Source organism: Sparus aurata, chromosome 22 (assembly GCF_900880675.1).
Source record: "Sparus aurata chromosome 22, fSpaAur1.1, whole genome shotgun sequence".
Taxonomy (NCBI): domain Eukaryota; kingdom Metazoa; phylum Chordata; class Actinopteri; order Spariformes; family Sparidae; genus Sparus; species Sparus aurata.
Window position 1 is genome coordinate 7,644,560 of NC_044208.1, and position 17,173 is coordinate 7,661,732.

At 41.2% G+C, this 17,173-nt stretch overlaps 1 protein-coding gene across 1 annotated transcript in view; it reads left to right on the top strand.

The window, feature by feature from the left end:
- The window catches only part of cfap61 (cilia and flagella associated protein 61), a 35,760-nt gene that overhangs the window by 10,029 nt on the left and 8,558 nt on the right, over window positions 1–17,173 (top strand). The window contains exons 15-19 of the mRNA XM_030404922.1: window positions 308–436; window positions 6,051–6,178; window positions 11,227–11,319; window positions 13,138–13,306; window positions 13,417–13,594. Of these exons, the coding sequence (XP_030260782.1) occupies window positions 308–436; window positions 6,051–6,178; window positions 11,227–11,319; window positions 13,138–13,306; window positions 13,417–13,594 (697 nt within the window). The remainder of the gene's footprint in view (window positions 1–307; window positions 437–6,050; window positions 6,179–11,226; window positions 11,320–13,137; window positions 13,307–13,416; window positions 13,595–17,173) is intronic.

The following is a 17,173-nucleotide window of genomic DNA, read 5'->3' on the forward strand; positions in this document are numbered from 1 at the left end:
TTCCTCTGCTAATTACCTTCCACAAACAAGCAGCAGATTGGGAGTTGATGATGTGCAAATAGAATAATGACAGAAGATAACCAGAGAATTAGCTCTGATCAGGCCGTGGATGAAGCATGGGGTGATGTTTTCCAGGCAGCTCATATCTGTAGCGCAAACCTTGCATCATCTAACCCCTTCAGTGGGGCTCATTATCTCTCTGTCGCCTCCCAGTTGCCTCCTGAGCCCTCACACTGATGCTGTTTAACCTCTGAGGGGATTTTTTTTCTGAGCTCACTGACATCGTGCCCTCTTCTTCTGCACCCAGAATTCCTGCGTCCACCATCTGGATTTTGTCCTCAACTGTGCAGTCCCCGTCCGCCCGCGACGCCAGATCATCTACCCGCTGGAGGAGCTTGGCATCAACGCCCCTTCCAGGCGGATCACCGAGGACCAGGTGGGCACAGCAGCAGCTGGCTGACAGCAAGCAGTCTGCCAGGGAATGTAGATTAGCTGAAGGCTGCAGACAGAGGGAACGGCAGGGAGGTCATGTGGCCACTAGACGGCGCTGTTTCAAAAGGGAAAAGTGATACAGAATGTGATTCACACACAGGTATGGAGGGCAAACTCCAGTACAGACACCACAGTATGATGGAATGAGCGCTGACATTTTATTTTCTAATACAGCATTTAAAAACAGACATTTGAAACATATGAACTAAACGATTGCAAACAAACAGACATAAAATCGTAGAAATTATTTAGTTGGCTCATTTAATCTTAAAATACATCTATATTTCCTTTAATGTGACATATCTTTTTATACAACAGATCAGAATTCAGAAACACCTGAGAGTTCAACCTCATTTATATTTCATATCTGTGAAACTTTCAGCTAGAATTTGAAATAATGTTGTGGTGTTTTTAACAAACCTCATCTTTGCAAGGATTTGTGAGTTGAAAAGGAAATTAGAACTAATTTTGGGGGAAACTGCAGTGGAAACATTTTGAACTTACTCAACTTAAAGCTAAATCTTCTGAGCCATAGAAATCCTCTTCATATGGGGGTAGAATATGAAGTTAAAACAGTGAAAGAGGTTGAAGTGAGAAATAAAATTCAAGCACAGAGAGAAGTGGAATGTAAAAAAGGTGAAAATATAAACATTCAAATATGCTAAAGCCTAAGAAGAAAGGATGAAAGAAGATTTTTGATTTTTTTGGGTGAACTTTCCCTTTAAGAGCAACTTGATTACCTCATTCTTTTTTAAACCGGTAAAAGAATATCCGTGACTGATGAGTAGTGAATAATGATGATCTCCGCTCTCTTTTGTTTAAATTCTACCCTGAGTCTTGTTTTCTGGTCGTAAATCCTTCGAGCCTGGCTGATTTTAACGTGGCTGTGATTTCTTTAAACACCCCGCACTTCAAATATTTACCACATGTGCAGCAGCGCTCTGTGTACACACACAAGCTCATTTCACTCCATCAAACCCGCGCCCCCCCCCCCCCCCCCCTTCACCTCTATAACACAGCAGTCATGATTTCTAGGCTTCCGTGCAGATAAGAGCTTCGTCTCCGAGCTTCGCCCCTGCCTCCTGATGTCGGCCTCGGGATGATTAATCAAATTTAAAGCACCTGTTCCCTCTCTGTCAATACTGGATCGTATTACACAGAGGCGCGGCCATTGTGTTCAGGGAAGGTGAGGCGTCTCCAGCGTGATAAGAGCTGCTGCACCTGCTCCACCGCACATGCAGATGAGACACGAGCTTTGTTCATATGAATACCTCATCTGGTTAATTCCTGCAGTATTCAGATGGATGCATGTAGGCATTTAATTTGACTACACGTAGTAACAAATGCTGAGTTTTTACATATAAAGTAATACTCAGTTTCAATAAATGTCACTACAGCGTCTGCATGAGACACACTTAGAAATCATTGTTTATCTGGTACAGTTTTTAAATATTGTGTCTTTAATGGATGACTTTTATGGAAAATGATAACAACAGCAACGTTTTATTAACATGTTAAAGTAAATCTCCAGTCCATCCTTTTTACTCCACAAGCAAATTCAGATTGCTTCATTGTTGCATTTTGGAGTGAAAAACAAGCCCCAGTTGTTCAGTTCATCGAAAAATTGACTGATTGAAAATCTTAACTGCTGACTTTTTTTTTTTAAAGATTTTTTGTGGCATAGGCACCTTTATTAGCAGTAGACAGAGAGGAAACATGGGAGAAAGAGGTGACATGCAGCAAAGGACCTCCGGCCGGAATCGATCCGGGGTCGGCTGCGTTTTATGGCATGCGCTCTAACCACTCGACCACCTGCGCACCACTGCTGACTTTTTTAAGCTTACTGTGAGGTTTAATCTTTTAACTTCACATGTTGCATAGAAAACAGAATGGTCTGTGAAAGGTCTTGATGTTTTGTGCCAAAATGCTTTTCAGTTCACTTTTTTTCTTTTTGTTTTTTTTATTCAACCTTTTATCAAAAATACTGAATTTTGCATTTGTATTTTTTTAATACTCATTAATCAACCAGAAGAGTTCACTGGTCACAATGTGAGTGAGACAAATACATCAGTCACCCTGCTCCCAAACATCTCCAATGTTGCAACTCTAATCAAGCTAATCAAGCTGAAATATGCATCATCTGAAACTCTCCTATTGACTTGTAAGGCACTCTTCCTGATAACGATTTAAAAAAGATTTGTTCAAAAGTTTTTAAAAGACATTTGTTGTTTTTGCACTTTTCAATTTAAAGTGGACAACCCAGTTGCGTTGCTGGGCTGTTTCATTTCTGCAAACCACGGTTACACTATATCTGTAAGTTTTATATGAATCTCTGGCACCTGAATTGAGGGACAATGTGACTTTTTGTCCTCCCACTTTAAATATTATGATAGAAGGTGGTAATGTGTTGGCCACATATTAGGGTTGCATTGGCGACATGTTTTGTTTTCTTTTGTGACATTTTTTGCTTTTGGTACCAGCAGAAATACTGAACCCTTCCCTGCAGCCTCAGGTTGTTTTAGCGATAACTACCCAAAATGACCCCGCACAGTTCCCTAACGAGAGGATGTCATCAAGCATCAGCTACATTTTTTGTCTCCCCACTGTTTTAAGCGAGTCAGCACATCGATCCTTAGCATTTCAACATTCCCACAATGTTTTTAATATCATGTTCAAATTACATGAATATGATCTGACAAAATCAGGAATTTATATCCAAAACATGATCTTTTCCGAAGCCCTAACCAAGTAAACACAGCGTTGTCACAACATGAAATTGAACACCAATGTTTCAACATATCTGTGGTTTTTTAGAAACATATGGCACCAACATATGGTATATCCTGTCAGTTGAGTTGCTCAGGAATAGGCTGCTTTTGTTTCGTTGCTACAATTGAAAACATTTATCAGATCATTTTTGCTTTGCTGATGCACACATACGTTTATCAACCACATGCTCTTTTATCTCCCTGCTAATCAAACCCAGAGCCACACCGTCTTTCAGTATGTGACAGATGTCGGGCACACAGGCCCTCACGGAAATTATTTGAATATTACACAAAGGTTAATTTCACCCTCGGGTTTCCCTCTTTTCACTCAATGCTGTTTTCATCCAACAAGGTGCATTGTGGGGCCAATCTGCCTAATTATAGATGATGAAGGAGCCATTAGCTGCCTCAGATCGCAGGGCGAGGACCAGAGACGCTTGGCGGTGGAGGAATTGGAAAATAAGAGCGCAGCATTCAGCTAATTCCTGCGGGACTCTTTTGTAATTATTCTGGAAAAGTGTTCCTTAACTGTAAGGTCGCACATTTGATCCCTGTGTTTCCATCTCATTAGAATCCAAGGCTGCACTGAATGAAATCCTCATTTTCCTGACTGTGTTTATTGAGTTTTGAATGTACAAATAAAAAGCAAAAACACTCGATTAACACACAAATAGGGGAAGAAAGCGGGATGACGGTACACCGAGCATAAAATGGGGAAAAAAACAATACAAAAAATGAAAGATGACAAAAGGAGCATTTCAAAAGGATTATCCCAGTGTGAAGGGTCTACAGATGACAGTGATGACAGTGACAATTAGCGTTCACCTGAGCCTCTTTAGTCTAAGGCTCTGCATCACCTGCCTCGACCTCCGAGTAGGACTAGGAGGTTATTCCAGGTCAGCAAAATGATTCCCGGTGAATGAAGTTTTTGTTGCTTCCCAAAACAAAGCGCCAAGGACACTGGAGAACAGACAAACAGGGTTTTGCTACACATTCCCCTCCTCATAATGCTAATTAAAAAAACTAATTCAGGTGGTGTAAGGGTTATTTAAAACTAATTTAGTGTTGCTAATTAGATGAATGAAAGCATAATTTCTAGAAGACAGTTCTTCTCATGTATATGGCTATTTTCTGTTGAAAAAACAAATATATATGGTCTTGGATCTGAATGGCTGTCCGAAAGTTGGAGGTTTTGATTGGCAGTTGAATATTTTAACACAGTGTTACTGGGTGGAATTAACATTATGACATACTGTATCTTAAAAGTTGTTCATAAAAGTTTAGTTTCATCCAGCGGTGAGGTTATAGATTGCACACAACTGAACACCACTGAGGGGTTTAGGGTGGTGTGGAAAAAGGTTTGGGAACCCCTGGTGAGTATACAATAATGAAATGAAAATTATGAATATTATATTTAATTTCTTCCAATAGGTCCTCTTAAATTCTACACACTGGACCTTGGAGAGTTATACAGTTATTAAGTTAAGATATTTAGATAGTAACTAACACTCCTGAAAATCTTGTTCTTGCTGACCTCCAGTGGTAAAACCCGACCAGCTGTTGCTATGATGTGCAAGTGTACTCCTGGCCCCGTGACATCACAGTTGGGTGTGGTCACAAGTGTAAGAGTCTCTTCAGTGTAAGAAAGAAAGCACATTTCTGACCACTTGCAGCAGGTAAAATAGACTTGGAATTGTCCACTTAGGGAAGTAAAGCACAGTTCTTCAGTTTGTTGTTGAGATACTCTATCAACTCTATGAGGACGCGTTTACAAGTCACACATTTTATGGAATAATTGTCACCAACACAGAGTTTTATTGGTTTTACCAAATAAGTTTGTTGCTGAATTGGAAGCAGAGCTGTGCACAGAAGAAAATGATCAGCTCAACCTGAAGTTCATTCCTGTTGCATTAAAAATATACAGTTCGATTTGGGCAGAAAACCATCTTCTGGCTCTTCCTTATGGCCTGTGTTTATGTGTTGACTGTGAACCACAACATCCCGGTTTTATGTCTGTCTGGGGACCTTTGTGGGATGTCAATCCCTTTTCTTTCACTTCATTTCCTGTCATCACTCTACATCTCTCTAAATTTCCCACAATATAGAAAAAGAAAAGAAAAAAAGGACACAATTTTTCCGGGTATACAAATAACCAGAACCAGAACAAGAAACAGATTTATAACCAAGAAGGATTCTACACCAACAAGGAATTTGTCTTGGTGGATAAGGTGCCAAATGGCATTTTCAAGAAAAAGAAAATTTTTTAGGTTTGGGTTTGAAGATACAGAACATTTCTCTTGAGCCATCTGAGTGCTTCAGCTTATAAAATATACCCGGAGTCTGTTGTGGAATATCTCAGCCTCTACGTCTACCTGCTTTAGCTTCTCTAATGTCCATTGGTCTTTAGAAAATCTGAATTAGCCAACCACCTGTAAAAAGAAGGTGCATCACTCGGCAAAGATTTCAAACACACAAACGTTGCTCTAACTTTAGAGACTTTAAAGGTCTTTTTTCCTGAAAGCTGGACTGTCTCTTCAGCAGGCAGATTAAGTGCTTTAATGAAGGCTCGTTCCTGTTTCATCCTGTGATGCTCAAATGGAAGAAAATTGGGCACATCATTTTTTAATGCTTTTAGCGTATTAATAATTAAGGCCACACGCATTTGATGGATTATTTAATTTTCAGGAAATGGCACCAGTCATTTAGAGAGTGACGAATCCCCTCCGGATTTCTTCACTCGAGTAAAGCCAGTGAATCTGTCCGACTATCTTCTCTCTGTGTTTCTCTCAGGCACCGTTTGCTGTCAGCCTCATCAGCAGGAAGTTAACCATGGAGCCCAAGGTCAGCGTTAATGCCAGGATTGTGGTGGTGGGCGCATCGGACACAGGTTTATCTTTCCTTGAGGTGCTTTGTTTCTGGTGAGTCAACCTCAGAACAAACTCTGTGTTTTGATTGTTTTCAGAGATGTGCAGGAAAGTGTGTCTGTACTGGTCTTTTCTGGTTTAGTAGCAGCTGTGACAAATAAGTTCTTCGTAGTTCATAGTTCTTCCACCGTAACCACCACCATCACCGGATTCACAACTTAAGGGGCCCTGGGGCAAACATTTATTGTCAGGCCTGATTAAACCCGCCCCCCCCCCCCCCACACACACACACACCTCTCACCATCTGTGTATTGTTTTTGCACCCGGTCAACACAGAGTTGCCATCAAGAACAGTGAATAACAGTCTGCTGCTAGACATACCACCAAATCTTAATCCGCCACTGAAAATAGTCCCCATCAAATGTGCTGTTTCTTTCTGTTTGAGGAGCATTTGGTCAAAAACTACAGTGAGCAACTGTTTGGGGGAATTACTGAGCTGTCATTTGAAATTAAACTGTAAACCTGTGATCTTTATTTGAAGATTTACTGTACATCTTTAGTAGGAACCGTTGGGAAGCATTGTAAGACACATTGTTGGTCCAGGTCTTTCCATGAGAACCGTGGACAATAACAGTACATTATGCACTATGTTTTGGACACGAAATTCAAACTCAGAATTTTGATATTTACAATATTGGTGAAGTAATAATACAAACAAATATTTCTCATTTTCACAAGTGAATAAACAAGCTGTTGTCAGAGAAATGTCAGGCCCAGAGAAATCTGTAAGATCACTGAAGGTAAACAGTGATCTTATCAGCGGTGTTGTCCATTTAACAATGAAGAAACAACTCCCATGATCCCACACTACTACACATCTTCATCAAACTACGCCTTTTGTTGTCACCATTTTGACCCATTGTGGAAACAGACTACATACCGTGCTCAGGCAGGACTTCAGCAAGCAGATGAAAGAGTCTGAGTTTGAGTCTTTCAGTTAGTGTCTGTATGTCTTAAGCAGACACACAGGAAGACAATCAATTTTATCTCTACGTGCCGGTAAACCCAGATGAGTAGTGGAGTACACAGAGACAGTGTAGGTATAACAGACAGCTGTTAAAATGAAAACTATTCTCATGATCCTGTTTGTAAGAGATTCTGATGCGTCTGAGAGAAATACTGTGAACCCAAACCCAAGAGAGCCTCGACAATAAAGCTTCTTTATTTCTTTATCGTCTTTTATTCCAGGAATCCAATCTCTGGAAATGTCACTTGACTCCGGGTCGGACGTCTTACATGTTTGCCTTCGTCCTGCCTTTGTGAGATTAACTGCTCCGGCAGATAATAAGGAGCGCAGGGCTGCTGATTCAGAACCAGGCGATAGCTGCCAGGCAACTGGGCTCACTGTTTTGTGCGAATGAGATCTCGCAGCTCTCAGAGCTGGTGAGGCTGGCACGACGTGGCTGCCGGGGCGGGCGCACGCAGCTGTCTGAGGCCTGGCATTCAGCAGGGCCAGCGCTGGCCCCCTTAATTAGCCACTCCACTGTTTCCCCCCGTCAGGGATCTGCTGCAGCGATCTGTGTTTGCTGTCACTAATGAGTTGACTAATGAGGCAGTTAGTGTCCGCTGAACTAATGGTGAGGCGGCGATGCATTGAGAGGGTGAATGATGGGTCAGTTTCGGCCTGCTGGGGCCCCCCCTTATCAGCCCTGCCCAAACGTCTATCGCCCCCCCCCCCCCCGACACAGCTTTCTATGCGCTCATTGAATCAAGCCCAGCAGCACCAGCACCACCCCCCCAACTCCATTACTGGCTGGGACGGGGTCAGACAGATAAAGAGCTCTGCGGCGGCGAGGCCCTCCGCTCGCCGCGGTCAGGCTGCAGGGTCACCACGGCCGTCTGTCACTGGCTGATAACAGAGCAAATCCACAGCTTCTGATTCAGTCACTTCCAGACACCAATAATGGGCCTTAATGCCTCAGTGCTGCGGCATAAATCCACCTTCTGGCACAGATTAACAAGGAAAGTTTGACGGCAGTCTTTGTCTGATCGCTGATCATTGTTATTTGCATGTTGACGTCAAAATCAGAGATCAAACCCCTGACTACACAAAGCTTTATAATGGCAGTTGAGGATTCTTTACTTGATCCTTCTGCAAATTCTTGTTCAATCATTAAATCTGGGAATTTTGCTGGATACAGATCCTCAACATTTGTATTTTTGCTCTCTTTAGCAATGTGATATAATTTATAAGGAAACAATTAGCCAAATAATCCATTAGTCAATCTACAGATAAACAATTCTGATGAAGTTATTTAACAGATTTCAAATATAAGACTTTGATGCTCGACGATTTTGAGAACGACACTTTAGTATCTGGCTTTGGCAGATAGGCATTTTTCACTATTTCCGACATTTTAATGACTAAAAGGTTACTGAATCAGTAAAAGAACGAATACAAAAATAACACATTATATATATGATTAACATATAATGCAACATTTCTGCACTAAAATGTCTGAAAACAACTTGGCTTCATTAAATGTATGTTTTTGCTTTAACTTCCTTGAGAGAGTCAGAGAGTGAGAAAGGTCGGCAAACAGAACTAAACGCAACCTGAATAAAACTTAAAAACTTCACCTCATCCGTGAATATTAGTACCTGAGTCACGTCAAATGATTTTAATTATAAATATGCCATCACTTGACAATATAAAATATCAAGTGATGGCAGAGACCATGGGTGTTTGCGTCTGTTTGTTTGAATTCAGGTCAACCTCTGACTGAACTCAGCACTCAGCAGAGACTCTGGTTCTATATTCTTTTTCCCCTCTCCTCTCTGTAACGGTACTTAAATGAAGTAAAATATATTTCCACCTCCAGCTCCAGTCAGCAGTCAACATTACAGAGCACAAACACATGACAATGAAGGTCACCTCTGCAAAGTGCAGAGTTAAGACCCAAATGCAGTGCACAGGAAACCTGGAATAGTTGATTGGGGATTTAATGACATGACTGGCAAGGTGAACAAAATTCCAGGAATGTCTTCCAACAAAGTCTCCGATGGATCCGCAGATGTGGCAGGCAGAATCAGACAGGAGATTTGCTGGGTTGAGTTGGCTGATTAGGTGGGAATGGATGGTGAGAGGGCATCCAGAAATTAGCACAGGAGCAGCTATGCCAAACTTTGGCAACATCCGTCGATCACTGCTGCATCACGGCTCCAGATCAGAGCAGAATCTGATGTGACTCGGCGTGTTTATTCCTCCAGAAGGTCAGGATCTGCAACGACTTCTCAGGACACGGTCTATCTCCTTCCATCCTCAATTCGTGAAATTGTCCACAATGGTTTAAATGTTGAGAAACTTACAGTGTTTATCAGTGTTTATCCCCATATTGTCCAGTCATACTGCTAGTGATACAACATAACAGTCAGCCTATAATAACCAGTCAGTTTACCAGCGTTGCAGTGTCTGGTGCTGTAGATCTGTTGCCGGTGGGCGTTAATTTAGCAGGAAGCAGAGATAAGAACAGCACAGGAGGCGATCAGAGGCGTCAAGGTGATAAGGCCGAACACTGCGAGGTACACAGTCTGCTATTCACTGGACGGAGGAGCTGGAGCTGCTGTTATCAGCTGTGTAATGTCCTGTGGGCCATCACAAAGGAGGTGATTAGCATCACAAGGGATGTTGTATATTGTGGGCAGTAAACACACAACAGGAGGGAGGACAGTTCAGGATTCTTCATGCACAGGAAGCACAAATGAAACACTGGGCTGGAAGATTTCAACCAGCTATTTCTCATGTTGCTCACGATTTTTAAATGTTCTGTTAGCAGGGACACTCTCAAACAGATCACCTGTTTTCGATATCTACTGAAGCAGATTTTCTTTCAGTTGAACCTCACAGTCCTCCATCCACTGATGGAACTCAAAAGAATTTCTGTCCAATTACTGGTCGCTAGGTCAGGAAATGAACTGACACACATGTCATATTTCAGCTAAAAAAAGGCTAAAAATGACCAGGTTAGATGTATTATCAAAAGCTGTTGCAGGTTAATGATCAGAAAAATCCGGTATTTTATTCGAGGCAACAGTGCATTTCAATTGGTCGCCTGTCACTGTAACTTCCAGGTAAAAGCCAGATAAAATGTCAGAGAACGAGGAGGGAAGTCAGGGAACGTGACTAAACACGACCAGAATAAACATTTGAAACATTACCTCGTCTGTGAACATTTCTGCCACATCAAGTAAAACTTTTGCGTCCAGCGGTGAAGCAAATTTACATCTTGCCTTTGAATGCAGTTCAACATTAGTGAACTTTGCCGGACGATGTTGCAGCCACAACCAATAGCACAGACGTGTGTGGTTGATTCCCATACCTGACTACAAACCAGTAAACTCAGTTCACCACCAGTAGACGGTCACTCGTCTGCATTCATGCATGTTTGACGGAGTCCTGAAGATAAGAAAAAGTATGCTATACTAGATTCCTTAAACAAGCTCCTTGAAAGAATTAGATGTGATTTGTTCCATCATAACAGGTGCAACAAGGACACTGGGGAGGATGTTGATCAGACAGTCTATTCACACCGACACAGAACTGAGAAGAGCTCTAGGCAGCTAGGAGAAGTGAAATCACTTGTAGGTGTGCAGGGAAAGTTTTGTCATTCACCTCACCCAGACTACTAACACTATTTGAGCTAATCCTTTCTCTGATTCTATGGAGAGACAAACTTTCTTGTGACCCCATCCTTGATCTTATAACTCATCATTTAAAATGTTTATACAAGCACTTATAATATAAGCAGCGGCAGCTAAGGGCCGAGCATCCCTGCAGACGCATCACTGCGCCCCTGTCTCGTTCAGACCTTCCTGTTGCATAAAGCGACGCTGGGAGTTTTATTTCATAGTCTTTATTTTCCTCTTGACATGGCTGACATTACTCAGACTTTCTGAATGCTGTTGCACTGGATGACGAAGGGGCTGTAGTTGTTGCACAAATTATACTTGTCCTTCCGCAGAGAACATTCCTCTCACACCGTTTCCAGCATGCATTCAGTGGATCTGCAGAAAAGCACTCATGCTTGTTTGTTCCCTCGCAGCCCTCACCTGAGGTTCAACAACCTGACCCTCATCTCAACACACGGTTTCCCCAGCGACTGTAACCACGAGGACGTCGGGTTTCTGTCCACAAGGTGAGCGAGCGAGGGTAACAGCAGACGGGGGAATTGAAAATTATATTCTGCCATCTCACGTTAAATAATTCAGATATGAGAATGTTAAACCTGTGTGACTATTTCATGTGTTCTTAGAATCCAGTCGTTAATCACACCTACATTAATTTACTTCAGGGTTTAACAAGTTGTCTGGTAATTGTTTTGAATCCCCAAGTGCAAAAGTATGATATACAATTTGATATCTGTTTAGCCGGAATGGTTTCCAGATTGTGATGAAAGAAACACTACAGGACAATGTCAGTGTTTCTCCTGCATTTACTGAAAAATGTGAAAATGAAAGGAAAACACAAATTCATAGAATTGTTTGTATTATAGTACAGTACAGTAAGTCTGCAACCATGCTAGCGCCTCATTTGTGAGCTAAATGCTAACACCAGTATGGTAACATGCTCCCAATGGCAACGCTAACTTGATGTTTGGCAGGTGTAATGTTTACCATGTTCTCCATTTCAGTTAAAGGTCTTTTTTGTAAGAAAAGTTGATTTTTGAGTCTCATTCCTTACTTGTCAAATACTGATGCTTTAGGGCAACGACTGACCCGACCTTCAATCCAAAAGCGTCATTATTATTTGAGGAGTCAGGAATCAACTTTTCTTACATATAGGACTTTTAAGCATGTAAGTTTGCTAACATTTCTTAATAAGAAACAAAAAGTACAGCTGAGATCTAAAGGAAATTAATCATAAGCCATAACAGCAGGAAAAATGACTGTCATACATGAAGAATGTTTACAGTTCAATCTGAACCTAATTCGAATCTTGTCCAAAGATCTCCAAAGTCGTAGCAGTATTCGTCATCTGGAAACCGCAAATGTCTGTGAAAGAAATTGTGTCAGTCAATGTAGCAGATATTGTTTTATTGTAGATATTGTTGACATGTTGCTGAGATATGTCACTGGACAACTAAAAATGGCAGCCTGTTGGTGGCACTAAAGGAAAAGTCAAGGGAATTAACAAAGTAGGAGTCATTTTCCGGAAACCTTTAGCCATACAAGCAGCATGTGAGCATTTATAATATTCAAAAAGTGAACTCACATTTTGTACAGAAGGTGAAGAAACAACAAGGTTGACAAAGATGTCTGTGCACTATGTTGCAGAGATATCGACTGAAGTTAGCATGCTAACCAGCTAGCCCCGGTCTGCCCTTTCCTGTATTACCACTCTGTACCTCAAGAGGCGATAGTCTGATAACCCCCATAATTTCAGCTGGGAGATAAATACCAGCAGCAATTTTGCTTCATTTCAGAAGCTCTATTAGCCTTTAATTCGATAAAAGTAAAAAATAAACTCACAAAATGTCAAAGTTTGTCTTCATCAAACACAAAAATACAACCCCACACCATCTAAATTCAAGTTATGCCCTTTTAGTGAACTAAAACAAGGTTAGATGCATCATTAACTCCTCAGATAATCCCCTCCGTACTGTATTCCTTGTCTTCAAACTGACACTGTCTCAGAAGCCATGTTCAGCCCCAGTTCTGTCTCCTACACTGCTAAACCTGGTGGACCTGAGCCCTGTTGCCCATGATGACTCCCCCCGCGATCTACAATATCAGTCCAGCCACACTCTAGGGCCACTGGCTCCATGGCTAGCTGAGCTGTGAGCTAATAAGTAAATAAATGGTAGCTAGCTACATCCAAGCACAGCTAGCAAAAAAATGTCCATGGTCAGCAGTGATAAAAGCATTACAACAGTAGTTTTACTCAACAATAGCTTTATGATGAACATTGTCATCAGAACTGTCTCAGTCTATTCGGTCTTCTTCACTTCCTGCAGTCATGCATACAGCAGCAGAGACTTGGCCCAGCTACCTCTGCATTCCTACGTCAGTGTGATGACTGGGAAGATGGTGGGCATCAACAGGATGTCCAAATATGTCCGTGTGTCTGGTGGTGAGAAGGTGCCCTACGATCACCTCATCCTCTGTACTGGCCTGCAGTACCAAGTGAGCGCATGAGACCATCAGAGTTTTTGAACTGTTCATAAAGCACTTTTGGTGACATTGTAGTCTGAAATGTTCATTCTGAATTATATCTGTGTCTCGTGATGCTGTAGGTTCCGTGTCCTACTGGTGTTGATGTGAGCCAGCCCGTCACAAACAGCCAGCTGCCGGCTCAGTCCACCCATCGCAGATACACTGGGCCCGTCCCGTCCAACCTCTTCACCCTCAACGACCTCCACGACTGCATGGCTGCTCACCGCTGGCTGTGTGCCAACTTTGTGGAGCAGGAGGGTAAGTGATCACATACACACACACGCACACGCACACACACACACACACACACACAGAGAGCCTGAAATTAATCTGTAGTAGTGTGTCATTACTCAGCCAGTCAGCGCTGAAGTGTCCTGGTATAATTAGCAGCTAATTAGCTGCAGAGAAATCTTTCATCTCTGTGAATCAGGTCGGCCTCTTCCATCCATTTTCCATTATCATATCACTTTCTGAGAGCCGGGCTGCTCAAAGCTGGAGAAAATACACAGTGCCATTAAGCAAAATTAATCTGCTCTCTGAAGGAATTGTGCAGTGATCTAGAATGAGGCTTTTATACATACTAATTAGTTGATCCCAGTCATAAAGGAAAACCATTAATAAATGCAAATTGACTCCCGCTGATACCTTGTTTATTACCATATTTTGAGTGCAGTCACTTCTGTTCTGTCTCAACACGCTCTTTTGAGGACATTTTTCTTTTTGACAACAAAACCCTTAAAAATATAAAACCTAGCAATGTGTCATCTCTTGATCCTACCAACTTCCTGTCTGTGGATCCATGCACACTGACTCCTACTGAATATGTTAATCTTTATAAACAAATCTTCAGTGTTCTGTTTAGTTTCTTTTTCTTCTAAAAGGGTTCAGTAATTTCCTAAAACAGCTACTCACAGTAGCCTTTATCGTACAAACAGAAAGAAATAGCACATTTGTTGGGGCCTATTTTTAGCGGTGGATTAGTCCATATTTGGTCTGTGGCAGCAGGATGATGCATATGGGATCAAGTGCGATTGTCCACCTTGGTCACATTCGTGTGTGAAAAGTGAATATGTATAATATGTATAAGTCTTAATTTTTGTTTTTATTTAAAGTGGTATTTAATTTCTATATTTCTATTATTCTGTTGTGTATTCCGTCTTCGCTTTTGCTTTTGTTTAAGTTGTTTAAGCCGTTTATGGCTCCAGAGGGAGCTGCATGTAATCTGAAAATTAACTAAAGTGATGTCACTCAGTGGCTAAATTGCATTGTGGGTAGGTGGGAAGTTTTGAAGAAACTGTGTGGAATCTCTGGGTATGCTGGATCCATATTGATCATATGTTTTTTAACTGTCCAAAATGAGTCTGAAGGTGTTATAGGAAAGCCTACATTACCCACTATGCAACTGAGTGATCACTTGAGTCAATTTATCAAATGACATGCAGCTTACTCTGGAGCCACAAAAGCTTTTATGCTACTTTCTAATGCTAATACTCCCCCAGACCTGTAAACACACGTTAATGTGCAAAATTGGTAGAGTTACCCTTTAATAGTTTTTGGACAACAATGGAGCTGTATGGATCAGAAGAAGAAGATAAATAAGGCTGTGATACACACTTTGTAGACACATTTTAGATTGTGTTTTTTTTAGATTTAGTGCAATCTGAACATGCATCGAAAAACAGAAACAGGAGGAAGGAAGCTTCTTGGACCTGACGGCGATATCAAGTACAAGCACAAGTAGGCAGTCAATGTCCCCAGAAACAGGGAGCAAATTCCAGAAATTATCAAGGCTCACTCCTTCATTACAAGGCTTTTATTACAGCCGCTACTTGATTAGAAAGAAGACTAGCTCATATTTACTGCATCTCAGAAACCTGAGGCGTTTTAACCCTTGTGCCTTAACATAGCGATGTGCCTTCACTTTCTGGGGAATTCATTGATCGTTGTTTTTGTAATCATAAAAACAATGTCTCCTTGGATCATTCTAGCAGTGGTAGAAGGAGGAAGCAGATGAAGTGAGCAGCGAAATATAGATCTTTAGATGAGAAGTTGTTTTCTGCTGGCCTTGATGCTCAGGAGCAGCAGCGCTCCTCTCCTTCAGCACCATGGACAGAGACTCCCAACAGCAGCCAGTTCAAGCTAACACCAATTCTGGTCTACTCTGTTACATCCACTCCTAAACATACAGTAACATAAAGATACAAATCCTGCATTCAACATTCTTCATTTAAAGCACAGAAGAGTGTTCAGCTAAATAGCACCAGGAGTGATGGTAGCTGCACAGTTTCTATTTATTTTTTAGACTTCTCTCTCATCTCTCCCTCTTTTATTGATATATTTGGTAATATATGTGGGACTTGAAGGGGAAATGTCTCAGTCAGGTGGAACTGCTAGAAACTCAGAAACATGACATGGAGCACCACTGCCAAACGAGTTCAAGGCTGCTGTTATCACTCCGTCTTGGATTGAAGAAATTTCAAGTTGGAGTTGTGAGATGTCAGAAAAAAAAAAAAACCCACAACCCCCCGAGCCAAGATAACACAGTTAGCACAAACGTTTGTGATTGCCATTTTGCTTGTGTTTATATGATTGTGAACATTGTTGTAAACCTTTTGGAATAATGAAAGTACACCACTCAACAAAGTTCAGGGTTGTTTCCAGACATTTTCACGCAGAAATCTGATATATTCTATCTTTAGATAACAATGTACAGGGGAACGAAAGGAAATGAACGCAATCTCCTCACCCTTTGCTTCGCTGTCAACCTCTGCACAGGACTGACAACCTAATCGCCAATAAATCTCTGCTGTTTGAGTTCCACCCATTCCACAATGTTTTCATATACTGGAGAAGGTTTCTTAAGTCAGCCCATCTGAAAAGCTGAAAAAATACCACCCACATTCTGAGCTAAATGGAAAACATCTATATTAAACAATGATAACATCTTGATGTTATGTGTTTCTATTGGTTAAATGATCTGCTTTACAACCAGTATATGACCTCAAGCATGAACAAAAACATGTAGAAGTACTCGTGCAAAAAATGGATGCATGTATGAAATCTCAGTTCATGTTGACATGACTGGCATGATGACCCTGCAGCTCCAGGCATTGTGTTTTAGCTGAAATATAATCAGTGAGAGATGAGGGGCACGTACTCTCAGACAAAAGACGGGATGTTTTTCCTAACCAAGTGGTTTTTGTGCCTAAATCTAGCCAGAACATGCAGAAATGTACATTGGCAACATCCATTCTAGCGATTGAAAAAACCACAAGAGCACTGTAAATAAATATATATACAATGTATCTTTTAGTGCATAAGGAAGTCCTGTTAAAAGCATGATGTATCACTCAGGGTTGTTTGATTCAGGGTCGGCTGCCACTAACGACTGTTTTCATCGTTGATTAACCAGTTGATCATTTTCTCAATTATTTGGTCTAATAAATGTCAGAAAAAATGTTGATCAAAGCCCAAGATGACGTCCTGAAATGTCTTGTATGGTCCACAACCAAAAGATATTCAGTTCACTGTCATGGAGGAGGAAATAAACCAGAAACTTGCTGGAATCAGAGACTTTTTATCCCCGAAAAAATTACTCAAACCAATTAATTGATTAGCAAAATAATAATAATTGAATTGTTGCAGTTCTAATTTGAGAACGATATCTACCACTTTGGTCCAGAAAAGTTCTGGAAGAGTGAACAGTAGTAGATTGATTGTTTTATTCTATGGAAAAATAAATTTCACTATATACATATTTGCTTGACATTAGTGTCTTTGCCTGCACTCACTTAGTTTAGAAATACGATTAAAACACTCCCCTAAATGTCTCTTCCT